A 27,953-nucleotide genomic window follows, 5' to 3' on the forward strand; every position below is an offset into this window, starting at 1 on the left:
AGGCCCAGAAAGAGGGCTCAGGCCCTGTTGCTATAAGCCCCTGTCCCAGCTCACACAGAGAGCTTACAGGACAATGTGCTAATCCAGGAGGCAGTCCCAAGTTCTGGACACAAAGAGGGGACCAGATGCCTGGGCCAGAGAGTAGGAAAGGTCATCGGTGTGGCCAGGCTGAGAAACTCCTGCCCAGTGGACCCCTGCCATGGGCTTGGGCTCCTATCTGCTATTCTTTGACGGCCTGGCAGGCTCAGATGTGGAGCATCCTGGAGGCTAGTGTAGCAGCAGCCCAAATCACATGCAGATGAAAGAAGGTGCTTTGGTGCTAAAGTCAAAAGAAGCCAACATAGGGAGATATATGTGCAGTTGCGTTGGATAGGTCAGCTTTAGTTACTCATTGCCAGAAGCTAAGGAGGTAGGTATTGTGATCCCATTTTACAGATGATAAAACTGAGGCTCAGGCAGGTAACACAAATTGCTCATGGTCATAAAGATAGGTTGTGACATAATGGATGGAGGTGGATGATTGGCTCTCCAATACCCAGCTATGAGGTTGCTGGGCTTTCTCTTCCAGACCCCTGGAGTTGGAAGAGAGGCCACTAACCCTGGCTACAGGAGTCTGTGGGAGTCTGCAAATCAAGGTCCTCTCGTCCTCTCAGATGCCACTATCTTTGGCTACCAGGACTGCTCTGCTGTCTTCGGTATGCTCAGTGTGTGGGAGGTCTTCAGAAGGAGCCCAGGCCAACAGAAATTCCTACATGTATGAAACAGATGAGTTTTCAGACTACCCATTTCTGATCCAAACCAGGTCATGTACGGATAGTTACAGCCTTTGCCCAAAGCTGACTAGAGATCCTCTCCCTGTCTCCAAGTCTCATGCATTTAAGTAGTTTCTCCCTAGTTAGCAATAGTTAGCCCTCAGCACCCTGCTAGATACTTTACCTTCATTATCTTAGTCCTCGTGACATCACAGTGAGGAAGGGGCTACTCTTGCTCCCATTTGAAAATGGGGAAACTGAACTTGAGAGAGGCGAAGAGGCTTCCTTGAGGCCACACGTCTAGTAAGTGGTGGACCTGGAATATGAACTCAAAACAGTTTAGCGTAAGATCCAGAAGCCACAGTTTCTCACCAGCTGCCCCTAACGAGGGTCCTAGAAGAGTTCTGGTCCTAGAAGAGTTCTGATCCTAGAAGTCCTCCCTTTCAGCAGTTGTGGAGTCTTCCCCAAAGAAGGCCCCTAGAGACTTTCAGGAGAGGGGAAAAGTGGAAATGATAAGGCAGCATAGCCTAAGAATTGGTTCAGTTGACAGAAAAGGAGGAGATAGCTGAGAAAAGGCTGGAAGCAGATGGCCATGGCTGCAATTAGGGGGCATGAAGGAGTGAGGCTGATCAGGCTGAATTGTGTCTCAAAGGGCCTTTGGCAGCCCTGGAGAAGGAGGAGGAAACCCAGGCTCTGCTTCCGATGCCTGTTGGGTACGTGGCCCTAGCTGGGAAGGGAGCTGGGGCCCAGCAAGTCTGAGTGAAGAGACCTGTGTGGGACTAGGTGGTAGACCCCGAACTCTGCTCCTGCAGTCCATCCCTGAAAGTTGTGCCTCATTCTTTCTCTCTGCAGCATGGGGAGGGCCACCTTTTTCCTTCTTACTCTCCCTTCTCCCTCCACTACCTTCCCTGAGCTCTGCAGAGGGACATACCTGGGGGAGACCTAGATGCAACTGGAAAAGAACCATCTTTACCTGCTAAGCAGAGTGGCTAGACAAACATTATGAACAAGGCCCTGGGTATAGAGGCTGGACTTCTAATACGAGATTCTCCAGGACTCTCCAAAGCCTTTGAAGAGGAAGGAGTGGAGGTCCTTTCTGTGGGCTGTTGTACATAGGAGCAGAGTGGATGAGGGCAGCAAGGGAAAACATTCATTCACAGAATAGGTATTTTTTTAAACACCGTTTAGTGGCAGGCATTGTTCTAGACACTCAAAATGCTGCAGCACACAAACAGACACAGTCCCTGCCCTTCTGGAGCTTATGTTCTACTATGGGGAGACATACTATAAACATGCAATAGACAAAGAAAATAATTTCAAAGGGCAATCAGTGCTCTGAGGGCAATGAAGCAGGTGATGTAGAGCATTCCCAGGGTTGCAGCTCAACTTTAGTTGGAGCAAGTGGTCAGATAGGCCTCTCTGTCTCTTCTGAGACAGAGGAAGCCATGGGAATATCTGGGGCAGAGTGTTCCAGCAGAGAGAACATCAAGTGCAAAGCCCCCTGAGGTGGGATTTTCAAAGAGATTATAGGTAGTGTGGGTTATTCACAGGCTGAGCACTGTCCAGTGGGTCAGGAGATGGATTTAGACTTGTATCTGTCTAAATGGCTCGAGTGTTTTGGAGCTGTAAACCCATTTTCTGTAAAATTTCTGCCCTAAACCCCTAGGAAGAGTTGATTAAATAAAGTAATAAAGATGAGTGAATAAAACGGCAAGCCTCCCTCCTTCCGTTCTGTTTCCTTCTTCCTTCTCCATTTTCTGGGGTAGTGAGGGGAAGAGGAGGTGATTTCCCTTGGGGTCCTAAGGTGTGGGGTTGGATACAAGGCATGCCAAGTCTTCAGCAACAGGGGTGGGTAGTGGGGTTGAGGGAGGCCAGGGACTAGGACACCAGCCCAGCTATAGAGATCCTGCCATAGGCATCTGGGCAAGGCCAGTGTCAAATCAGTCAGGGGGGCTCAGGCAGAACTGGATGCAGGAAGAGACCAGGGGCTGAGGGGGCAGAGCGATGCCTATCCATGGGCACAGTTGAATAATCAGGGGTATGAGCTGCAGGTCAGAGGCTCTGTGTTAGGGCTCCCAGTGTGAAGGGCTGGACAGAGAAACTGAGGCACAATCCTGTCTATACTGGTTGGTTAACACAGGGAGAGGGGGTGGGTAGACAAAGCCTAAAACTTTGGGATCCTAGGGACACACATGGCTTATCACAGGCTTGGAGGAGCCAGGCTGAAAGCAGCAAAATGAATTCTAGGCCTCACCTGCTGGAAGTTCTACTGTGTTGGAACTGATGTGGGGATGACCTCATAGGCTCCAGGTGAGGGGATTGGATAGGGCTGACCTTCACAAGGGAACAACTCTAACCTTTTGCTGCTGTTTGGATCATCATGTCCAGCTTGTAGCTCTCCCAGACAGCTTCCTTGGGAAGGAGTGAATTGGCTAAAATTTGATTTTTGAAATCTTCATCTTGGCCCAAGGCATCACTTTGTGCCAAACGCTGAGATACTGGCCTTTGTCAAACACACCTGGATCTCTGGGTACCCGGATGTGGACAATCTAGAGTAAGAACGCCTTATCTTTTCCCCAGGTGAGTATCTTTGGTGTTAGATGATCATCCAGAGAAATTGAGTGACCTACCCAGTGTCACTGTAAACCAATGGAGGAAACAATGATAAAGATAGCTACCATTAGTGAGTATTTATCATGTGCCAGGGACAGTGCTAAGGGATTTATATGCTTTACCTTGTTAAACCTTACATCATTCACACCTTTATTATGGCTCTAATATTATCCTCATCTTACAGATGAGGAAACAGGTTAAGAGAGGTGAATCACTTACCCAAGTACACACAGCCATTAAGTGAGTGGAAAGGGATTTGAGCCCACAGAGTCTGATGGCAGAGTCCATACCAATAACTGCTTTAATCAAGGGAGTCTGTGAGTTGCCTAGGTCTCAAGAAAGGAAAACCAACTGATTTGGCTGGGCAGGGCCCTAGGGGAGAGGGAGAGAAAACACTCTGACTCCTTCTCCCATTTTCCATTCTTTTTCTGGAAGGTAATTGCTTGGGGCAGTGACAACCTCCTGGCGAATTACACAGCTGGTTTCCCAGTGAGATTTGTAACAACAACCCCGCCAGCCTGGCAGCCCCCAGCAAGTTCCGGTTTAAGAAACTAATTGCTGGATTGTGTAGTTGGTGCTAAATTGGGTAATTTCTTGGTGACGGCATCTGTGCCACTTCTTCCATTCCCAGATAGATTTGAGCTGCATCAGAGAAGAATTTGTCACACATGGCAACCTCCCAGACTCCTTCACTCACCACTTTCCAGCCAACCATAGACTACTGCTAAAGTGGCTGCTTCCTTCGGCCCTCTCACCATTCGGGCAGCTCTCTGTGTCCTGGGATAGTGGATGGATGACTTGGTGCAATAAAAATGGGAAAATAACACCAGCACCCAGAATTGTCATAGGACTTCAGGGAGTGTCCTTTATTCTATACCAATCTGACCTTGGGCTTAGTATAAACTCAGTGCTCACCACACATGGGAAAAGGCTAAATCACACTCTGGTTAGCTCTGGGAGATATGTATGGATGAGGTCTTTTTATTTGTTTGTTTACTTTAAAAAAAATTTCACTTTCATTACTGTGCTCACTTCAGAATGGCATTGAATAAGTTTGACTTCTCTGGGCTGGCAACACAGATGGAGAAAAGCTAAGGCTTTGGAATCAGCCAACACTGGATTTGACTTCTGGCTTTGACAGCAGCTCTCAGTGTGATCTTGAGGAGCTCAAGTCAGCCTCTCCAAACCTCAGTTTCTTCTTTTGTACACTGGAAGGTGGTGGGAGGCGGACAGTATCTATCCCTTGGAATAGTTGTGGGAATCACATAAAATATCATAAATGAAAGGATCTTGTTCTTTGTAGACTCACATGCACTCAACAAATGCCTGCCATATGCTAAGTGTTGTTCTAGGGACTGGGGACAATTCAGTGGGTAAGATGGATACAATTCCTGCACTTATGTGGAGATTACATTCTAGTGGGAGAGACGGACAATTTAGGAGTCACACATATTTTAAATGGTAACAGTATAAGAGACAGGTACATGGTGCCTTGAGAGCAAACAGCAGGGGGATCTGACCTAGTCAGGGAGGCCAGAGAAAGCTTCCCTGAGGAAGCAACAACTGGGCTGAGATCTGAAGGGTGTGTAGGAGTCAGCAAGGCAGAGGTGGGTAGGAAAAGCTTTCCCAACAGGGGGAATAGGCCGCGTGATGCGAGAGATCATGGGACTGACAAAAGACTGTCCTGGCTGCTGCAGAGAAAGCAAAGGGAGCATGTTGTGAGAGGATGTTGGAAAAGTAGGAAGGGCCAGACCCTGCAGGTCTTGTTGGACAAGTGAAGGCATTTTATCCTAAGAACATCAATAAACGAATGAAGAGTTTTAAGCAGAGAAGTGACATGATGAGATTTGCATTTTCAAGTGACCATTTGGATTGGAGCGGGGTAAGAACGGAAGCAGGGAGACCAGTTAGGAGAAGACGTGCAGGCATGCAGGCAGGAGATGGTGTTCTCAGGAACAGTTGGATTCATTAGCAGTGCTTTCTGCTGCAAATACTACGGGAAATCTGGCCAACAGTGGTTTAAATAAAGAGCGCATTCCTTATCATATGTAGACCTGGAGTAAAGCAACTGTTCACGTTGGTTCCATGGCCCGATGATGTCAGAACTGACATCTCTGCAGTTCTCTAGGCCTCTTGTGGTGGCAAGATAGCAGCCCTAGCTCTGGCCATCATGGTTGTAGTCAAGCCAAAAATAAGGGGAGGAAAGATGGCACTAGCAATTCCTACCCCTTTGATCACAAAGGCAAAGTCTTTCCCAGAAACCCTCGTTATGCTTCCATGTATATATCATTAACCAAAATGGAATCATGTGGCCTCTAGTTACAAAGGGGGCCGAGATAAGGACAAGGAGGCTGGGAATGAGTTTTAGCAAGTCAGCCAACAGTGATATGGTGGATATGGAATAAATGGGCACATCTGTTTTTTTTTTTTTTAGGAAGCAAAATCCATAGGGCATGGTGATGGACTGAATTATCAGTCTCTTCCTCACTTGTTTTTCCCTCCCATTGATTTTGTTTAGTAACGGAGTGAAGGCGGGTGATGTAGGGGGAAGAATGTGATCATAAAGCATAATATATAGAGGAAGCCAGTTGTTAATTAAATATTTTCTTTAGAAAATCCATAAATTGGATATCTCCTGCTCCCAGTAATTTGGATTTTGATTATACTGTTTACTATTTGGACACTGGGGATTTTGTAAATCCAAAGAAAGGCTTCTCATGAGGGATTACACTGTATTAATCTTTTAGAGTTTGTAAGAGTGATTTTATTATTTGATACCCATTGAAATCCTGGGAGATAGGTGAGCAGGTATCCTGAGGCTTAGAGAGGGTAGGCCGCCTCTGGTACGTCAGGTGTCACATATGTTCTGGTCTCAGGACCTGTGCTTTTTCACTATACAGGCCTGCCCTGTAGGATCTGGGTAAAGGAGTTGAGGGGTGATCTGTCTGGAGAGCAGCAATTATAGGGCCCATCTTCTCCAAGACAAGAGCAAGGAGAATGTGGATTGATGCCAGAGGGGCTGAAGTTTCATAGGATCTTGATGAAAGCTGAGCAGCTTGCCAGCAGCACCTGCGTGAAGCAGGAGACAGAGAGGCACCTGGGAATGTCCACCCCTGGGAAGTTCCATGAGGCCCTAGCTTGATGTCGCCACACACAGAGCAAATGGGGCGGTCTGGGCTTCTGCCAAAGTGGCCTTTTGTGCCGTGAGTCTCAGATACAGGTCTTGCCTGGGGCAGGAAGAGGAAAGAGAATGACATGGATGAAAGACCAGGCTGTCTTTCCATCTTCTTTCCAAGGCAGAGAGATGCTTCCAAGTGCTTTTTCAACAACTACTTGAGAGGCCGTCTTGACCTGAAATTCCCTCTGTTTCCCCAAAGAAGGGCAATGGAGGAGAATTGTCATCCGGAGCCAGGCAGTTGGTATCCGTGAGGTCACCCCAGTCTCCCTTTAGGCAGTGTAACCAACAGCTTCTACAGTCCAGGCTCCAGGGTGGGCCAGGGGCTGGGTGTGTCTCACCCTGTCCTCTATGGAAGATTCTTAGGAAACCACAGTCTTCTTCATTGTCTCACATCCTTCAGGGTCAGGAAGTTCTTCCTGATGTCTGACTGTGCCTTTTCCACTACTATTAATCATGCTTGCAAAGCTAGCTCTTCTTCCTGATGTCCCTGTGTCTAATAATGGCATCATTAGTCTTCCAGTCACGGCTGCTGCAAACTTCAGGATCGTCTTACTTTCTGATTTTCTCTCTCCTATTCCCACTATTTGCCATTCCCTGTCTGCCAGAACTCTCTGAGCTTACCCCTTAGAATTTCCTATTTGCACACCTCTTCTCCCTGTGCTTGCTGTTTCCTCCACTGGGTAGGTTCTCTTCCCCATCACCTATGTGTATGGGACACACAGACATCTTGTACTCCATCACAAACACCCTCTCCTCTGAGAAGTCTTCCTTGACTGCCCTCTATTGAATCTGGTCCCATCCTCATCTGAAGTCGCCTAACATTTTGGTACCTCTTTACAGCACAGTCATTTGTTCGTCTACTTAGTGAATGTTTATTAAGGACTGGCTCTGGGCAAAGCCCTGAGTTAGGTGCTGGAGATGCAGAGATGAATAGGACTTGGTTCCTATCCTGAAGAAGACCACATTCTAAGTGGGGAGACAGAAACCGAAACAGACATTTTCAATGCAGTGTGAAGGCTGCTTTCATGGGGACACCCAGGGTGTTATAAAAGCCTGATAAAGAGCATAACCTAGAATAAGAGCACAGAAAGTCTTTAAGGGAAGGTGGGGCTTAATATGAGTAAGTGTTAGCCAGGGGGAGGGCTTTGAGGTGGATGAGAGGAAATTCTAGGAGGAGGGTACAGTTTGTGCAAAAATAAAGTGGCCTGAAATACCTCTGTCACGTGAGAGGTTGTTCCCCTGTTAGACTATAAACCCCTCGAGGACAGGGACCACTCTTAAATCACCTCTATACACTTCTCACTCTCTTGCTTATGGTAGCTGTTCTACAAATGTTTGTGGAATGGAATCATATTTGAGGGCAATGGAAAAAAAAAAAAAAAATGCAGTGGCTCAGCACCATGGACAGATCCCACAGACACCTGCAGTTGGAGGTAGTCCAACCTGTAAGCTCATTTGCATGTATTTGAATAATGAAGCCAACCTCATTTCCCTGGGGGTTCAAAGGCTCTGCATCATGGCCGATCCAATCAGTCCTGGCTTGGGGGGGTTGGGAAGGGAAACTGTCAGGGCCAGAGACCAGTCCTCTGAGGACTGTGGGAAAACGTCGCTCCCCTTTTGCTTACCATCCTTTTCTTTTCCATCAGGAGCCAGTGGTCCTGAGCCTTCTGAAGTTAGGATTCTGCCTGGTGGTGGGGATCCTGACATCAAGGATGGGACACCCTGGATGGTGAGTGATAGAAGAGTCTGGGAGCGGGGATTAGACTCAGGTTCTCATGCCAGAATAATGGGTTTGAATCTTGATTCAAAGTGACTCATCCACTTACTGGCTGTGTGACCTCACCATTTTGAGCTCAATTTTCTCATGGGTAAGTGTGGATAATATCTGCATTACAAGATTTCAGTAAGATTAGAGAGTATCAGGTATGCACAATACCTGGTATATAGCAAGTACTTGGGAAATAGTAGGAGATGAGAGATGGGCAGGATCTGAAGAAAGGTGGGTGTGGGGAGGTGGTGGTAGGGAGAAAGAGAATGAGTCTCGGAGGTGCCGCTGTCTGGAGCCTTTGAGGCTGTCATCCCTCCTAGTCAGCAGATGGCCCAGGAGCCTGGTCGAGGATGAGGGAGGGCACCGTCTGCCAGCTCCTCTGTCCCTGTCCCTCCTGCTGTCACTCCCTCCTGCCGTAGCTCCTATCCTGGCAGCTCCTGGAGTCCTGATTGGAGGCAGCTCTTGCTGAGAGCTGACCTCTCTGTCCTGTAGCCTTGGCAAGCCTGGGATGGAGGCCAGGAGCACTGGTTCCTGAGTTTTTTCTCCATCGCTTTCCTGTCTTGCATTCCCTCTGTTCCTGGGAGGAGGAACTCCTGGGTTCCAATCCCAGTTTAGGATTCAGATGCTACTTTGTGTAGCTGCTGTTCTTCTTCACGGATTTTCCTCCTTCATGATTCCCCTCCAGTGGAATGGGAGTGGAGGGTGGGGGGTAAAAGGCAAAAGGGGTAATTTCATGGGGGAAATATTTGGAACCCAGAAGAGGAAGGAGGAAGAGTCATCTCAGATTCTCCTTATTTCAGTCCACAGGGGAGGGAGAAGGAGCCTGCGGCCAGATGGAATGCACAGGGTGTGGAAGGAAGGGGAGGGATTGTTCTATGGGATGGTGCTGGATATGTAGATTTGGGTCCAGTGTTCTCTTTGTTCACAGCAGCTGGGAGCTGTGACCCTGAGGCCTGGCTCTTGCAACAGTGGGGTGTAGGGCAGGGTTGGGGTAGAGATGTGGCTGTGGATCTATTTGCCTAATGCCTGCTTGTTAAAAGCTAGTTCACCTGAAGACTGGTTCCTTTGAATATTTTATGTCTCCCTGGGTATTCTTTTGTTTTTGGTAATCTAAGGATATACACACACACACAAACACACATCCCAAAGTATATCTATATATTTACAAATAAATGTGTATCTATGTATATATGTAAATATTTCTATGTCTATATAAATATATATGCATTTATAAATATTTATTAATATACATTTACAAGTATAAAAACAAACAAATATATGTATATATACAAATTTAGAGGCCAAGTCTTGCTCTGTTGCCTGGACTGGAGTGCAGTGGTATAATGGTATAATACAATCATAGTTCACTGCAGCTTTGAGCTCTTGTGCTCAAGAAATGATCCTGCTGTCTTGCACTCCCAAAGTGCTAGAAGTACAGGTGTGAACCACTGTGCCCAGTCTCTAAGGACATTTAAAAACCCATTTGACTGAGGGAATATCCTCCTGTGAATAAGTATTTATTGGATTTGCAGCATTCGTTGAATGATGGGATTACTTTGTGCCCTTGAGTGTCTATCTGTCTGTTATGACTGTTTAAAGGAGTTTTCAGTCCATTTGTGAGAGGATAGTAAAATTAATCATAATAAATTGATATGTATTACCTAAAGGGATACAAGGGTGCCTAATAAAAGGTGGTTTTAGGTGAAGAGGGCTGTTCAATTCAAATACCTTTTCTCCCTATTTTTCCAGGAGGTTCCTGGGGCCTGGCCCCCAAGACTATGAAGAGCCTTTGCTGAGGCCATGAGGGGTTACCATGGCGACCGAGGCAGCCATCCCCGCCCAGCCCGCTTTGCTGACCAGCAGCATATGGACGTGGGCCCAGCTGCCAGGGCCCCATACCTGCTGGGCTCCAGGGAGGCCTTCTCCACTGAGCCCCGCTTCTGTGCCCCGAGAGCTGGCCTGGGACACATTTCTCCTGAAGGGCCCCTGAGCCTGAGTGAGGGGCCGTCGGTAGGCCCTGAGGGAGGGCCAGGGGGGGCCGGGGTTGGGGGGGGTAGCAGCACCTTCCCCAGGATGTACCCTGGCCAGAGCCCCTTCGACACCTGTGAAGACTGTGTGGGCCACCCACAGGGCAAGGGTGCCCCCCGCCTGCCTCCTACACTCCTGGATCAGTTTGAAAAGCAGTTGCCAGTTCAACAAGATGGCTTCCACACACTACCATACCAGCGAGGGCCAGCAGGGGCAGGGCCCGGGCCAGCGCCAGGGACTGGCACTGCCCCAGAGCCCCGCAGCGAGAGCCCTAGCCGCATCCGGCACCTGGTTCATTCTGTGCAGAAGCTCTTTGCCAAGTCCCACTCTCTGGAGGCGCCGGGGAAGCGGGACTATAATGGGCCCAAGGCTGAGGGAAGAGGTGGCTCTGGAGGAGACAGCTACCCTGGCCCAGGCTCCGGAGGCCCCCACACCTCCCACCACCACCATCACCACCACCATCACCACCACCACCAGTCCCGGCACGGCAAGAGGAGCAAGAGCAAGGACCGCAAGGGGGATGGGCGGCATCAGGCCAAGTCCACAGGCTGGTGGAGCTCCGATGACAACTTGGACAGTGATAGCGGCTTCCTGGCGGGTGGCAGGCCCCCTGGGGAGCCTGGTGGTCCCTTCTGCCTGGAGGGTCCAGATGGGTCCTACCGGGACTTGAGCTTCAAGGGGCGCTCGGGCGGGTCGGAAGGCCGCTGCCTTGCCTGCACTGGCATGTCCATGTCACTGGATGGACAGTCGGTCAAGCGAAGTGCCTGGCATACCATGATGGTCAGCCAGGGCCGGGATGGATACCCAGGGGCCGGGCCAGGCAAGGGGCTCCTGGGTCCGGAGACCAAGGCCAAAGCCAGGACTTATCACTATCTGCAGGTGAGGCTTTTTGGGGGTTGGGGAACAGGGTCCTCAGCCTTCACTGGTCTTGTCAACCAGGGAGCAGTGGAAAGTGTTGGGTGAGAGCCAGCTGTCCCTGTGATGGAGGGCCTGGATGCTGTGATGGAGGGCCTCTGCCCTGCCCCACTGGGTCACTCTGAGCTCCTTTGGGGCTTCACTTTCCCTCTTTGTGCAACGAAGGGCCCTTCTGTTCTAATGATGTGTCAGTCCCTGGAGACTTCCCCTTGACCTACTGTTTTGGACAGGCTGTGCTGATCTCTGTCTTAGGAGGTTGAAGGCATAATGAAGTTGAGGACAGGCAGTGGACAGGATACTGAGGTGCACCTTAGCTGTGGCTGCTCTTAAGATTGAAGGTCAGCAGTTGGAAAGCAGTTCTCCTGCCCCAAAGCCTTCTCCAGACCTCTTTTCTGCTATAATCCGGGTGGCCCACATGTTTGAATATGAAGATCAGTTATTTCCAGAATGTGCCTCTGCTGAAGTTTGTCATTCCGGGGTACCTGTGGTGGGACAGCCAAAGCTGTCGAGGGGTCCTGGGAGTTTCATGTGTCTCATGTGTTTTCCTAGGTTAGGGGACAAACTGGATTTCAGCCCTGATACAATTCAGGCAGGGCCTCCTGGGAGTGGATGGTGCAGGTGATAGCTGGCATGCTGTTCTCATCTTGTCTTGCCATCTCTATGGTCTCCGCAGGTGAGGCCAGGAGCTCTGATTCCTACTTTTTATGGAGCCTTCACCCCAGCCTCATCTAGCCCACATCGTTTTCTTAAGTCATGCCATTATTTTAGGAGAAAAAGTCAATATAAATTCTGGAGGTTCAGTGTATTTCTGCATTCCACATAGTTGATACAGATCTATTTATTCAATGAGCATTTCCTGGGTGCTGTGGATACAAAGATGAAGATACAGATGCTGCTTGTGAGGAGCTCACAGTGTACAGTGGGAATAGACAAGGAAGCAGATAGAATATAGCGTGATGAGGCTGTGATAGGAGAGAGCCCTGGGCTTCTTGGGAACACAGAGGAGACACCTCACCGACCTGGGTGAGGAATGTCCCCTGAGCTGAATCTTGGTGGAGGAGTTGCAGTTGTTGAGTGCCGACTAAAGGTATTCTGGGAAGAGACTATACAGCATGTTCAAAGGTGTGGAGAACAGAGTCTGCATGTGTCTTTGTGGGACATTGGCCTTGCTAGGTAAGTTGTGCACAAGTTAGGGCTCTCCTGGAGAACTCATGAAGGCCCAAGGGAGCACATAGGGCCACAGAGCAAATAAGAAGGGACTTCTGGATTCAGGAATTCTGGATTGGCCTGGTTTGCCCCCTCCCTGGGTAGGGAGGTGCTCTAAGCTGGGAACTGAAGGGTCCAGGGAGGGAACACCCATCCTTTCTCCCCCATAGCCGACTCCTTGCCATCCCTGAAGACTCGCTGCCATTTCGCTGCTCCCTGCTGCTTCTCCAGGGCTGCCCTGACCTCCCTGGGGGCTTCCTTTTTAACATGCACCTCACAGTGTCCTGCAGAGGAGTGAGGAGCTCTGCAGTGGCTAGAGTGGGAACCCTGCAGTGTGGCCTTCCCATCTGCTGGCCTGCCTCTCTCCACCTGCCTGCTGCTCTCTGTAGAGAATGGGGAAGGGGAATGATCCCTCCGGTCTGGAGTTCCAGGGTATCTGAGGACTGGGATGTCTGAGCCCATGTGGGGAAGAACCAAGGAGCTACAGGGACCCTCCAGAAAGCCTCGTGCTCCCCGGTAGAAAAGCAGGGGAGACTGGCCACATGCGGCCAGGTGTCTTTGTTGGACTCCCAATCTGATTGTTGAAGCCCTGTTTCTCCCACTGGATACCAGCTTTGTCTTAAGCCTCTTCCAGAATCCCTCTGTCCACTCTGAGCCCCTGTTTCTTTATGGAGCCTCATCTCTTTGTTTTCCATCTTCCGATTGAGCCCCAGCCCCTCAAAGAGGCCTCCTCCTCCCCGTGGGTTCCTTCTCATCCCCAGAGTCTCCACCTTTCCCTGAGCCCTATGCAGTCTCTGAGGTGTTACCCCTTTTGGAGCTCCCATCCCTACCCCATTTAACCTGTTCTTTACAACAAGGGTTTTAAATCCTCCCTACCTCCTCCAGTCCTCTCCCCCACGTCTTCACTTACACCTCATTTTCCGAAGTGTAGGCTGACATCACGGACTCCCTCAGCTTCCTGACAGCATCTCTCTAGACATATCCAGATTCCCAGCCACCCGCATCCCCTTCTTTGGCTCATAGGAAAAGCTGGGACCACCCATCCCAGGCTGATCCTTCCTCCAGGGCTTGAGCCCATCTCCTCATGACCCCCTCCATCCCTGAACTGTTCTCCTCCCTTCTGAGGTTTAAAGACTATTTTTACTAGCTCTTTCTGTCATCCTGATAACATGTCCAAAGTCGCTTGCATCCTAAAAAATATTTCTGCAGCTCCATCCCACCTTCCATGTCCTTCATAATCAAGTTCTTAGAGCATAGACACCTCTTCTTCACTTCCCTTCAATTCTTCCCTCACTGTGGTCTGATTTCCACACTCCCTGTCATTGACATGCCCTGGCAGTGGCCACAGATGATCTCTTGAGAGCTGTCTTCAAAAGGTACTTTTTGGTGCCTATAATAATTGTTACCATTTATTGAGCACTTTCTATGTCCTGGAAACTCTCTATTGTCTCATTTATCTTTGCCACCAACCCTCCGATGTAGGCATAAGTATTACGACCAACTCGCAGACAAGGAAACTGACACTTAGAGGTTAATCCGTTTTCCTTAAGTTCACCTATCCAGCAAGTGATGGGGCCAGAATTGCACATGAATCTTCTAACTCCCGAGCCTGAGTTACTAACCTCTGAACGCACTGTGGCATTTGACATAATCGACTCCCTTTATTCTTGAAATGTCTCCTGTTTCTATGACATGGCATTTTCCTGACTTCCCTCCTACCCCTCTGCCCACTCCTTCTCAGGTGACTTCACAGGCTCCTCTTCCTTTCTTCACAGTCCCTTTTTAAATGTCAGTGGATCTCTGCTCATCTCTCTTCTTCTCTCCCCTGGGCTGTCTCATTCACTGCTATGGATTCAGCTGCCACCCATGACTCCCACATGTCCGCCTCCAACCCCGATCTCCCCACTGAATCCCAGAACCAAACATCCAACCACCTGCTCAACAGTTCTATGCCAAGCTCAAGGTGCTCAACCCCGACCCTACCACCTTTTCCCAGACTTGTTTCTCTGGGGTTCTATGGCTCAGTGAGCGGCAGCACCCTCCTCCAGGTCCTCAGCCAGCAGCCTGGCAGTCATCCTCGACTCCTCCCGCCCCCTCATCCCCCACGTCTAATCAGGCTCACTGATGCTCCTTAACACCTCTCATTTCCATCTCCTTCTCTTCCCCCTCATTGTCATTGTCTTAATTTAGGCCTCATCATCTCTTGCCTGGATAACAGCGTCAGCCTCCTAATTGGTCGTCCTCTCGCCACTTGAGCCTCTGCCCTGCTCCTGGCCCTCCACAATCCAGCCTCTGTTTGGACTGTGGGAGAGCTCTTTCTGCAACACAAATCTGATGTCACTCCCCTGCATGAAGCCCTCTGTGGCTCCCCACAGCGGGGAAGGAGAGAGGATTTGGAATGTAAGCAGGTTGAAAGAATGAAGGAAAAGGAGGGGTAGGAGGTTGACTGAGGTCAGGTGATGCCTGACTGCCGGGCATGGAATTGACACAGGTCACTTTGGCCTCTGATCATCAACCGCTTGATGCCTGGCATGTCACTCCCTCAGACTCTCTAGGTGGCCCTTAATTAAGTGCAGAAGGTCTGTGGAGGATGACGAGGTGTCTCTTGTAAGGGAGGGGGACAGCCTGAGACCCTCCCCTTCTGCCTCTGCATGTACCTGAGTGTGCCTGTTCAAGCCAGGGCAGAGCACCTCCTACTGGCAGTGGGGAAAGAGTCCTGGCCGCTAGATTTACTAGGGTCAAGTCTGAGAGACAGAGGCCCCTGTTCCTGCAGGTGCCGCAAGATGACTGGGGGGGTTACCCCACTGGTGGCAAGGATGGGGAGATCCCCTGCCGCAGGATGCGGAGCGGCAGCTACATCAAAGCCATGGGGGATGAGGAGAGTGGAGACTCAGACGGCAGCCCCAAGACATCTCCCAAAGCAGTCGCCCGACGCTTCACCACCCGTCGCTCCTCCAGCGTGGACCAGGCCAGGATCAAGTAAGGACAGGGAGGGCCGAGGGGTGCGGGGTCGGGAGGCTGATGCTGGATTCCTGCGGGAGATGTGTGTAGAGTGGGTGAAAGTCAGGTAGTCCTGCTTAGGATTCAACTGGGGTGTCTCACTCTGGTCCACTTAAAGGGAGGGTCTTGGTGGGAGTCCTTCTCTGGTGCCTCTTTGGGAGTCTCTTTACCCAGGGTCTCCTAAGGGATCTCTCTTTGGGGGTTCTGAGGAATAGGACTTGCTCAGGGGCCCCAGTGCTATTGTCTCCCCTCCCCCACCTCCTAGCAGTCCACTGTTCTGACTCTGGAATTTTGCCCTTCCCAGCTGCTGTGTCCCACCCCGGATCCACCCCCGGAGCTCCATCCCTGGCTACAGCCGTTCCCTCACCACTGGACAGGTAGGGAGAGGCCCAGTGTGCCTGGAGGAAAGAGTGAAAAGGGGATTCAATCCCATGCTCAGCTTAGGACTTAAAATCAGAGGGTCTGCCAGTGGAGAGAGCTCAGGCCTGGCTCTGGGGAAACTGGGAAACCTGCCTTAGGACTCCTGGAGCGGACTCAGGCTGGGAGTCTCAGAGAATCACAGCCTTAAAACCCACCAAGTGTCCTCAAAGTGATGAGCTTGTAAGGGCAACTCCAGTGCCCTGGGGCTCTCCACAGGCCCGATTGCTTCTTCCCTGCCCCCATGTAAAAGGTAGGATTGATTTGTACAGACAGGGCACAGGCCAAGCTGCAGTCTCAGACATGATCTGGGCCTGAATTCTGCCACCCTGCCCCTCTGTCCTGAGGAACCGCAAGCAAGAGACCTTACTTTTCAACACCTCTGTTTCTCGTCTTTAAAATGGCAATAGTAGGGACAGTTATTTTGCAGGGGTTTTGTGAGAGTTCCGTGAGAAAATGCATGCAAACACAAGGTACTTGGCCCGAAAATGGCATCTGAGAAATGTGAGTTCCATATCTAAGTACAGACTTTCCCTTTAATTAGACGGAAGCAGCGCCGTTTAGTAATTAAACACACGAAGTGGGGTTTGAATTCCAGCTTGGCTACTTACCAGCTGAGTGACCTGGGGCAAGTTACTTGACTTTTCTTGAGCCCCACTTTCCCTTTTTAAAAATAGGCATCATAATAGTGTTCTTGGCACATAGCCAGCATTCAATAAAGGTTAGCTATTTTTACTGTATGCTGGGGAAAAAATGCAATGCAAAAGACCATCCACGTTGGCTCCCATTGTTCGCTGCTGCAGTCTCTCAGTATTCCTCTTCCATTGCCTGAACCAGGGAATCTGATTGGCACAGCTCTCTTTTTACATCAGACCAGCCTATGTTGTTAAACCCACGAGTTAAATGCTTAGCCCTCATTTTACCTGGCCCATCAGTCACATGTAACACAGTTGAAGACTCCCTCCTTCCTGAAAGACTGTACTTGGTTGGCTTGGAGGACACCACGCCCTCTACTTTCTCCTGGATTCTCTCCCTGGCTGCTTATCCTCACTCTGTGTCTTGGGTGCCTCTGCAACTCCCCAGGATGTGAACACTGGAGTTTTCTAGAGCTCAGTCCCTGGACTTCTCTCTATACCTACTCCTTCGGTGATCTTGTCCGGGCTCATGGCTGAGAGCCTGATGACTACGAAATGTATATCTCCAGCCCAAACTCTCCCGTAAATGCCAGGCATATATGTCTAACGGTGCATTGAAATCTCATTTGGATGTTTAGTAGACATCTCAAACTTAAGATGTCCAAAGCTAAACTGCTGATACACACACCCTCCACAATCCCCTCCCGTCCCTCGCTGCCGCAGTTGCTGCTCTATCCTCTGAATTCTCCATTTCAGATGACAACTTTATCCTTCTAGAAGCTCTGGTTTAAAAGCCTGAAGTCAGTTTGACCACTCTCTCACAACTCACCTCCAATCCTTCAGCTAATCCTGCTGGTCCCACTTTTAAAATATATCCAGGATCCAACCGCTTCTCACCACCTCCACTGCCACTGGTTCTTCCAGGCACCATGTCCTTTTGTCTGGATGATGGCACTGCCTTCTAGTTGGTCTCCTGTATTTGCTCTTGCTCCACTTCATCCTCTCTCATTACAGCCCGCATGATCTTTAAAAACTATAATCACACTCACTCACTCTTCTGCTCAAAACCCTCACCTTGCTCAGAGTAAACTCAGGAACCTAACCATGGCTTTCAAGGCCTGCATGACCTGGTGACCTCGCTGGAGTGGAGCTGCCTCTGAGTTCCTCCTCTAACGCTGTTCCCCTCCCTCCCACTCCAGCCACACTAGACTCCCTAGGGCCTTTGCATTTGCCACTACCTTTGCCTGGGTGTCACCTTCCCAGACACTCCCATGGATCACTTCCTCACTACTTTCAGGTCTTTTCCCAAAGGCTCTAAAATTTTAATTTAATGCCCCCCTTCCAACATTTCCTATTCCCCTTCCCTGTGCTGTCATTGTTGAGGCCTTCTCGGCCTTCTTCCTCCTGCTCTTTTTCCTTCTTCTTAGCACTTTGCACTATCTAATATCACATATACTTGACATATTTAGCCTGGAGGTATGGCTTCTTATTCTTGCTTTATAGAAGATGAAATAAGTTTAAAGCACTAGAGATGTCACCCTATTATGTCTCATAATACTTTTTTTCCCCTTAAGTCTATTTTTTTTTGTTTAGTATTTGCCTAGAACACCTTTTTCAATCTTTTACTTTAAAGTTTTTTGTCTATGTCTCAGGTATATTTTTTGAAAATAATTATAGCTACATTTTACCTATATCCATTCTGATAATTGCTTGAGAGTTTAGTACATTTATATTTATTGTGATTACTGATAATCTGTGATTACCCCTTGGCCTAAACCTAGGGTACTGTGATGACCCTGGCCCTAACCCTTGGATTTATTTCTATCATCTTATTTTGTGACTTCTATTTATCTTGCCTTCGGGCTGATGCTTTTCTGTTCCTTTGCTGCCTCCTTTTGGTTTGAGTTTTCTTTGTTCTTCTCCCCACCAAATTCCATACTGTTTACTAGTTATATATCCTATTTTATTCTTTGTGGTTACCCTTATAATTTTCATATGCATATTTGACTTAATGACTGAAGCTGACAGTTTTTTCTGTACTCCTCCTGAACAATGCAGAGACCCTAGGACATTTTTTTTTTTTGTGACGGAGTCTGGCTCTGTTGCCCAGGTCAGAGTACAGTGGCTAGATTTCTGCTCACTGCAACCTCCGCCTCCCAGGTTCAAGCGATTCTCCTGCCTCAGCCTCCCGAATAACTGCACCACTACACCTGGCTAATTGTTTTGTATTTTTAGTGGAGACAGGTTTCACTATGTTGGCCAGGCTGGTTCCAAACTCCTGACGTCAGGTGATCCACCTGCCTTGGCCTCCCAAAGTGCTGGGATTACAGACATGAGCCACCATACCTGGCTGACATTTTGATTTTGATGACCTCTTCCCTTCTTGTTCTTCTTTTTTTTGGCAACAAAAATTTTTTTTCTCACAATTCTGGAGGCTAGAAATCTGATCAAGCTGTCAGCTGGAGTGGTTTCTACCATTCAGTGATTTGTATTTTTATACTTTTTATGTTGCTGTTTGGAGAAAAAAACATTTTAAATTTGATGGTGCATAATTCATCAATTTTTCTCTTCTTGATTGTGCTTTGGTGCAAAATTTAAGAAATCTTTGTCTAATGCAAGATCACAAAAAATTACTCTAATGTTTCTACTAAGCATTTTGTAGTTTAACATGTATATTTAGATGTATGACCCACTTTGAGTAGTGTGTGTGTGTGTGTGTGTGTGTGTGTGTGTGTGTGTGTGTGTGAGATTCGAGTTAGGGGTGCAGCTTTATCTTTTGGAATGTGGATATCCAATTTTCCCAGCATCATTTGTTGAAAAGGCTTTTCTTTCCTCATTGAAATTTCTTGGCCCCTTTTTCAAAATCAATTTACTGTAAATGCATGTGTTTATTAATGAACCTTAAAACTTATTCCATTGGTCTGTATGAACCTATCTTTATGCTATTACAACATGCTTTGATTGCTGTAACTGTGTAGTAAGTGTTGATTTTGGTAAGTTGAAATTATATGATTTTGTTACTCCTTTTAAAGATTGCTTTGTGTTTTGTGTTTCCTTTGCATACACACATGATTTTTGGGTAGGCTTGTTGATTTCTATAAGAAAATATAGTTGGGAATTTGAAGGGATTGCCCTGAATGTATAGATGGGGTATTGTATTCTTAACAATATTAAGTGTTATTGTCCTTGAATATTGGATGTATTTCCATTCATTAAGTTCTTCTTTGGTTTCTTTCAGTATTTATTTTATTTTTATTGTTATTATTTTAATTTTTTTTTTTTGAGATAGAGTCTCGCTTTGTCGCCCAGGCTGGAGTGCAGTGGCATGATCTCAGCTCACTGCAAGCTCTGCCTCCCGGGTTCACAACATTCTCCTGCCTCAGCCTCCTGAGTAGCTGGCACTACAGGTGCCCGCCACAACACCTGGCTAATTTTTTTTTTTTGTATTTTTAGTAGAGACGGGGTTTCACTGTGCTAGCTAGGATGGTCTCGATCTCCTGACCTCGTGATCCGCCCGCCTTGGCCTCCCAAAGTGCTGGGTTTACAGGCGTGAGCCACCATGCCTGGCCTATTTTACTTTTAATTTTTATTATACATTGACAAATTGTAGGTGTATATATTTATGGGGTACAAAGTAATGTTATGATTTATGAATACAATGTGGAATAATTAAATCAAGTGAATTGACATGCCCATCACCTCAAATACTTAAGTGATCTTAGGACACTTTAATTTCCTTGACTTCTTCCCTTCTTATGTGGACTTATTGCCCAGTATTTTAGTTCTACTTTTTAACCTGTCAAATTAGTCTCCATTATTATTGTTACTTTTTATATTGTTAGCTCTTGATTATATATACTCACATCTCTACCTTTTTTACTCCTCACTTTACCCCCTTACATCTCATTGTTTCCTCCTATATTCTTGGTAATTTTTTCAGTGAATATCTGTTAGTAGCAAACTTGAACTTTAACAAAAAATATATTTTACCCATACTGTTTGATACAGTTTAGCTTATTGTGGGAATTCTAGCTTAACATTTATTTTCTCTCAGTGTTTTGAAGATATTCTTTTGTCATCTGTCTGTTGTTGCCGTTAAGGAGTCTGCTATCAACCCGATTGTCTTTGTAGGTAGTTTTAATTTCTCTCAGGTTGCTGTTGAGATCTTGCTTTGATTTTATCGTTCTGCAGTTTCACTATGATATGTTCATGTGTGTGCTCCATAGATCTGTGGATTCATGTTTTTCTTCAATTCTGGAAAATTCTCTCATGTTATAATTTGCATAGTATATCTTTTCCCCATTCTTTTACTTTCAACTGTTTGTGTTTCAGATTTAAGGTATGTCTCTTGTACATGGCATCTAATGGTTTTTTTTTTTTCGCTTTATCTTATCACTATGCGTTTTGAATGAATGTTTTGTCCATTCATGTTTTATTTTATTTATTTAATTTGTTTTTGAGGCAGGGTTTTCTCTGTCACCTAAGCTACAATGTAGTGGTGTGAACATGACTCACTGCAGCCTTGACCTCCCAGGCTCAATCAATCCTCCCACCTCAGTTCCCCAAGTAGCTGGGACTAGAGACACATACCACCATGCCCAGCTAATTTTGTATTTCTTGTAGAGATGGGACTTCACTATGTTGCCCAGGCTGGTCTCAAAACTTCAAGGGACCCACCCACCTTGGCTTCCCAATTTTCTGGGATTACAGGCATGAACCTGAAAGCCAGGCCTTCACATCTTAATGTGGTTATTGATGTGGTTGGATTGTCTCATATTATTTTTTTATCCTCTGTTCCTTCTTTACTGTCTTCTTTTGTATTAAATCAATAAATATTTTAGTGTACCATTTACATTTATTTGTTAATTTTTTACTATACAATTTGAGTTACTTTCTTAGTGATTGCACTAGGAATTATAATGTATATCCTAGCTTATCAAAATATAATTACAGTAAAATATAGAAGCATTGCTCTAATATAACTCATTTTCCCCCTTTGTGCTTTTACTGTCATATATTACCTATATATGTTTTAAACCTAACACTTGTTATAAACAAACATTGGTATTATAATAAGTGTTTTGTGTAATCTTATGTCTTTTAAAGAGGTTAAGAGAGGAAGTGAGGAAAATATATTTATAGAGGCTCTTGTATTTACTCACATATTTACCATTTCTGGTGCTCTTTATTTCTTCTTCTGTATTTGAGTTACCATTGGGTGTTACTTTACTTTCCTTTTAGCCTGAAGGACTTCCATTAGTGCTTCTCATAATAAAAGTCTCTTGGCAATAAATTATTCAGTCTACAATTATTCAGTAACATCTGGAAATGTTATTTTTACTTCATCTTGGAAGAATAGTTTTGCTGGATATAGAATTCCTGGCTGACAGTTATTTTTCTTTCAGCGCTTTGAATATACCATTCCACTGCCTTCTGGTGTTCATTGTTTTTGATGAAAAGTGAGTTGCTTCCCTCTATGTGATGAATTGTTCTTCTTGTGCGGCTTCTAAGATTTTCTCTGTTTTCAGCTTTCAACATTTTGACTATAATTTGTGTGAATATGGCTCTCTTAGCGTTTAGCCTACTTTAGGTTCATTGGGCTTCTTTGATCTCTAATGTTTTTTGTTTTTTAATTAAATTTGGTAGCTAGGCACAGTAGTGGGCACCTGTAGCCCTAGCCCCTTGGGAAGTGGGGGTAGGATTGCTTCAGCCCAAGAGTTTGACCTGTAGTGCACTATGATTGTTATGATTGTGCCTGTGAATAGCCACTGCACTCAAGCCTGGGCAACATAGTGAGACCTCATCTCCAAAAAAAAAAAAAACCAAAAAAAAAAAACAAGAACAAAAACAAAAGGAAAGTTTTTGGCTACTGTCTCTCCAAATATCTTTTCTGCCCTATCTCTTCCTTTTTCTCTTTTTTCTCCTCCTCCTTCTGGAACTCCCATTGCATGTATGGTGATATGCTTGATGTTGTCCCATAGGCCTCTGAGGTTGTGTTCATTTCTGTTTAATATTTTTTCTCTCCATTATTCATACTGGATAATTTATACAGATCCATCTTCATGTTTACTGATCATTTATTATGTTGACCCCCTCTACTGAATTTTTAATTTGTTACTATACTCTTCAGCTCCAGAATTTCAATTTGTTCCTTTTTTAATCTCTCTCTCTTTGTTGTGATTTGTATTCATGAAGTCATTGTTGTCATGCTTTCCTTTAAATCTTTAAACATGGTTTCCTTTAATTCTTTGATATATTCATAATAGCTGCTTTGTAGTCTTTGTCTGATAAATCCAACATTTGGGGATATGCATACCTTCTTGTTTATTTGCATGTCTCATAATTTTTTGTTAAATACTGAACATTTTAGCTAATATATTGTAGCAATTCTAGATTCTTATGTTTTCCTCTTGAAGATTGTTATTGCTTTATTTGTTTGTTAATCTGAATGAAATCTGTGAAATCTGTCTTCCCTGCAGCCTGTGGCCTCTAATGTTTCTGTTCAGTTTTATTTCCTTCTTATTTTTATTTTTAAGCCTTGTTTCTTAGGGGGTTCCTCCATATCTGCATAGCTTAGTGTTCAGCCAGAGATTTTTCAGAGGTTGTGCTCAAGAACCTCAAGCTAGTTAGACTTTCTCTCTGCCTATAGTTCTACGTGTGAGCTGGGGAGGGCAAAGTTCAGGTTGTTTTCAAACCTACCCTGGCTTTTACTCTTCACCAGACTCTTTTATTTCCCCTGCACACGTATATAAGCTCCATTGGTTAGGGATGTGTGGGTGGCTCAGGCTTTTCTGCTCTCTGCTGTGCATTCACCCAGCTTTGAGTTAACCCAAAATATGTGGAGAGCTGATTAAACTCCCTAGATCTGTCTCACCCCCTGGAAGTTTCTGATAAATTCCTGGCTAGTTTGCCAGTCCATTTTTTGGCCCAAACATTGCTGAAACCCAGCCTAACAGTGCTGCTGGCCTTCCCTGTTCTTGATATTATAACTGACAATGCCCCAAATTAAGTGGAGCCCCCTGGCAGAGGCAGTGAAGCAGCTGATTTTTCACATGCGGCACCACGTTTGTTGAAGTATTGCAACTGATAGCATTGGGGACCTGGTGAACGAGGGCAGCCTCAGGATACTATAGAGTCATGCTATTCTTACCCAAAGGTCAGTAATTTTTATGAATACATGTTTCTTTGTCATATGTCTTTTATTGATTTGCAGAGTGATAAAATGGTGGTTTTTGACAGTTTTATCCTGCTTTAGAGTCTTATTTTCTTCTGTTTTCAGTTTTATCTTTTAAGCTTAGAACTTTTAAACATCATTTAAAAGTTATTTTGTTTTAGCTAAGGTAGCACTAGCTGCTCTAACAGAGAAATCTTGAATTCTCAATGGCTTAACCCAATAAAAGTTTGGTTTTTGTTTATGTCACAATTTGTATTTTCTATTGCTATGTAAGTTATCCCCAAATGTAGTGTCTTTAAACAATGAATATTTATTGTCTCACAGTTTCTGTGGGTCAGGAACCTGAGTGCAGCCTGGCTGTGGGTGCGACTGGGTCAAGTGCCTCACAAAGTTGCAATCAAGGTTTTCGCCAAGGCTGCAGCATCTCAAGGGTTGACTGGGTGAAGATCTGCTTCCACGCTCACTCACATGGCTGTTGGCAGGCTACAGATTCTTGCTGGCTACTGACCAGGGACATCAATTTCTTCTATGTGGGACTCACTATAGGGTTACTCACAGCATAGCAGCTTGCCTCCCCCAGAGCAAAGGCTCTGAGAGAAAGAGAATAAGAAAAGGTGTCTAAGATGGAAGCCATGGTCTGTTTGTAACCTAATCTCAGAAGTGATATCCCATTGTGTCTGCCATATTCCATTCATTAGAAGTGGGCCAATAAGTCCAGTCCATACTCATGAGAAAGGGATTACACAAGGGTGTGAGTTCCAGGAGATGGAGATCATTAGGAGCTATGTCAGAGGCTGTCTCCCACATAGTGCACTCACCTTTATTGGAAATTTATCTGTGAGACGCATGAGCAGCTTAGGAGTGAGTTCCCCAGGAAATATTTTGCAGTTGCTTCTGTTAGAATATCCATGGCTTGGGACAACTTTATGTTAATTTTTAATTTTGGGGGTGTGGCCCATGAAGGTTCATGCAGATACACAGTACTGTGGCTGTGTGAGGACCAGCTTGTAGGTACAGACTCTTAGGGGATTTGCCTCTTTTCCCTTCCCGCCATCCTTGTACTTCAGACGAGCTTCCTTGTCATCAGCCTGTGGTGATGACTAATTTTTTTATTCTAGTCTACATTTTCATCAAAGGTTTCAGTTTTCCTAACTTTATGCAGGTTCTCCTTTCCAATTCCATGCTTCATGTGGGCCCAAAGCCTTCCTCCTATGCCCAAGTGGGTGTTTAAAACCTAAGTCTTTACCAAAATGCTGAGACCAACAGCCCCTGCCCCCACTTCCCGCCTCCACTGGGCTGTTTGCAGCATTGGCTCATACAGTTAATATTCTGATTTTCCAGTCTCCTCTTTGCTTTTGTCCCCTGGGGACTTATCTCGCTTTCTTGTGAGCTCAGCTATGCATATAAAGCAACATTTGTTATATTTTATCCAATGTTTTGAAATGGGAGAGTTTTCTAAAGGTTATCTAAACTAAATAACACATGTAAAGTATACAGGGTGTTGCCTGGCCCCCTGTTGGACCCACCAACTCTAGTCTGGACAATTTCCAATTAGACACAAAGCATTTTTACTTCAAATATGCCATGAGCTTGCAAATGCCTACTGATTCTCAGTCCAGTTTGGTGAAAGGCTAAGGATCTCATCCCAAGAGGATCCTTTGACTTTGACTCTCCTGTAAGTGGGTGTTGCGGGAAGCAGGGTGGAAGTCAGTGCAGGGATAATAGGAACATTCACAGTACAATGTTACAGTTTTGTAATTGTTAGATAGTAAAGATCAACTTGGGTGCAGTATTTCTCTGAGAGTCTCTTGAGTCCGTGTTTTCCTTGTGTCCTGGTCTCCTGTTGGAACCCCAGAAGCTCCTCTTGGCCAGCTGAGCTGGCAGGTGTATGACCCCAGGGAGTTGTTCACCCTTTTTTGTCTGCCTTGGATAGAATTGGTTGTGAGTATTGCCTGTGGGTGGGATTTCAAGAGCTTCAGAACCCCAGGGAAAGAGGCACTTCTCATTCTGAGTGGTATTGTCACTGATTTAAGAGCCTCTTGTTGCTAATAATAGTAGCTAAAGTTTATTGAGCATCTACTGTGTGCCAGATATTATGCCTAGTGCTTTATACACAGAAGAGGGCTAGAGATACAGAAACATACTACAGAGTGAGATTCCTTTCATCCCTGGTGTCTGGACTCGAGACCAGCGTGCTTTCTGCTAGGGTTAGATTAGCTCCCCTGTGCTCCAAGAGGGACACTCTGGGCTGCATTTGTTCTAGTTGGGGAGTGTCTTGAGCCTAGCCCAGAAATAGCAGGAGTTAGTTCAGTTCCTGTGTTTTAGGAAATACACTGGCAACTGTTGTCCTTGGTGCCCCAGAAATATAGAGACAAAAGACTGAGAGGTAGATGACAGAGCATCATGGTGAAAGCCACAACTGTCACACAAGTGTGGCTTGTGACAGTCAAGTATGAGATAATTTAACTTCTATGGGGTCTCAGATTGATTTTTCCATGGCCTGTGATTTCCATACACTTGTAATGAAGCTCCTTTAGAAAAAGCTTCAAAAAGTTCAGACAATCCTTCTTTTTAATTAGTGGGCCCACACTGAAACCACTGAATCTAAATATCCAGCAAACTTGACTCTGAGCTTCTAAGCAGCCAAAGCAAGAGAGGTGTTTTGTTAACCCTGGGTTCAGATCCTTGGGGTGGGGCCTGAGTTAATGTAGGTTTAACAAGCTCCCCAAGAGATTCTGTTGCTCAATCAGCCTTACGTGGAAGCCAGGAAGCATGACATTTAATTTCAGTTTTATCACTTACCAGCTGGGCATCCTTAGACAATTCATCGGCCCTCTCTGGGTCTTTTTGCCCATTAATAGATTGGAATAGAAATGGCTCTATTTGAAGTAGAATCCAGTAAAATCATGTTATGCTTTGGAGGCTGAATTATGGAAACATTGAGCTGCAGTTTACACATGGATCAGGCCACTCCTTTGAGCTTCTGTTGACTGCACATAAATACAATGCCATGAATCTTTCCTGGGAGATGTCACAAGATGCAGCCATGTGATACTTGCTATTACGTTTGCCATGGGATGCTGTCGAGGACCTTGTCCATGACTTCATCCAATGGACTCTACATAATTATCCACAGGGGATGACTGTCTCTTAGTCTCAGGGACAAGAATTGTTGTGGTTCTCTTGGGCATCTGGCCTGTGTTTACCAGGGAGGCCCTGAGACCTTCGCATGCCATCAGCTGAGGGCTTACTATGTTCCAGTACCTGTACCAAAAGCCTCACATGTTTTTCTTTGAGTCCCCTCAATAGCCCTATGAAGATGGTACCATTATCACTCCCATTTGACAGATGAGCAAACTGAGGCCCCCAAACTTTAACTTTCCCAGGCCATTCTGCTAGGAAGTGGTAGAGGAAGCACTTGAATCTTGGAGAGGTCTCACTCATAGCCCATACAGGCAACTCTGAGGCTATACTCCCTGATGCTTTGCCTGCTTGGAAGCTCAGGGTTAAATATGTGCCCATCTTGAGCAATGTTCAGGACTTTGTCACCTGTGTTCTGGGGGTAGCACTTACCTCTGGTAGCACCTTTTCCTGTCTTTACTTTTTCTTTGCACCAGTTTTCTCATGTAATGTGAATGAAGCTGCAACCTCTGTGGTATATTTAGTCTTCGTGTGGTGGTGTGCGGCACAATTCCATGAACAAAATTTTTGTTTTGCTTTTTTTCATGCTTTCAATTTTTTTTTTTTTAACACCATGGATTCTGCACCACCAAAATACCAAAAACAAAACCAAGAACCTTATCCAGCAATGGCTAAGCTTTCCTCAGTGGGGGAGGGTAGAGAAGGAGCCCACAGGTTAAGCCAGAACCCGAGTGAGTGGGTAGAAGGTGGGGGAAGGCTCGGGACACTGGTGGGTTAATAACTTTGCTCCCTCACTTACCCATTAGTTTCCGTCCTGCCACTTGGTATTTTATATGACATATAAAATACCAAGTGGCAGGACGGAAACTAATGGGTATATATATCAATTTTCAGTCAATTTTGTAATGTAATGGATTATAACTAAGAAAATAAAAGGGGTCCTCCATGTAGTCCCCACCCCGATACTGGGCAGGAGGGTGCATGCCAGGTCCCTGGTCCTCTCTGTTGGGGTCAGGTGAGAGAAACGTCAGGGGCTGGGACTAGGTGGAGAGGAAAACATGGTGGTCTGCAGCCTGGGGTGCAGCCAGACAGACACTTGGAAGAGGCATAGGTGGGGTGGAGGTGG

The 27,953-nt window shown here is 46.2% G+C and overlaps 1 protein-coding gene across 1 annotated transcript in view; it reads left to right on the plus strand.

Annotated features, from left to right (window-relative positions):
* The window catches only part of DLGAP3 (discs, large (Drosophila) homolog-associated protein 3), a 60,624-nt gene that overhangs the window by 10,319 nt on the left and 22,352 nt on the right, over positions 1–27,953 (plus strand). Inside the window, exons 3-6 of the mRNA XM_011955362.1 lie at positions 8,190–8,272; positions 10,061–11,218; positions 15,234–15,439; positions 15,765–15,837. Of these exons, the coding sequence (XP_011810752.1) occupies positions 10,112–11,218; positions 15,234–15,439; positions 15,765–15,837 (1,386 nt within the window). The 5' untranslated portion in view covers positions 8,190–8,272; positions 10,061–10,111. The remainder of the gene's footprint in view (positions 1–8,189; positions 8,273–10,060; positions 11,219–15,233; positions 15,440–15,764; positions 15,838–27,953) is intronic.

The sequence above is a fragment of the Colobus angolensis genome, unplaced genomic scaffold, assembly GCF_000951035.1.
Source record: "Colobus angolensis palliatus isolate OR3802 unplaced genomic scaffold, Cang.pa_1.0 Scaffold4, whole genome shotgun sequence".
In the NCBI taxonomy this organism is placed as follows: Eukaryota; Metazoa; Chordata; class Mammalia; order Primates; family Cercopithecidae; genus Colobus; species Colobus angolensis.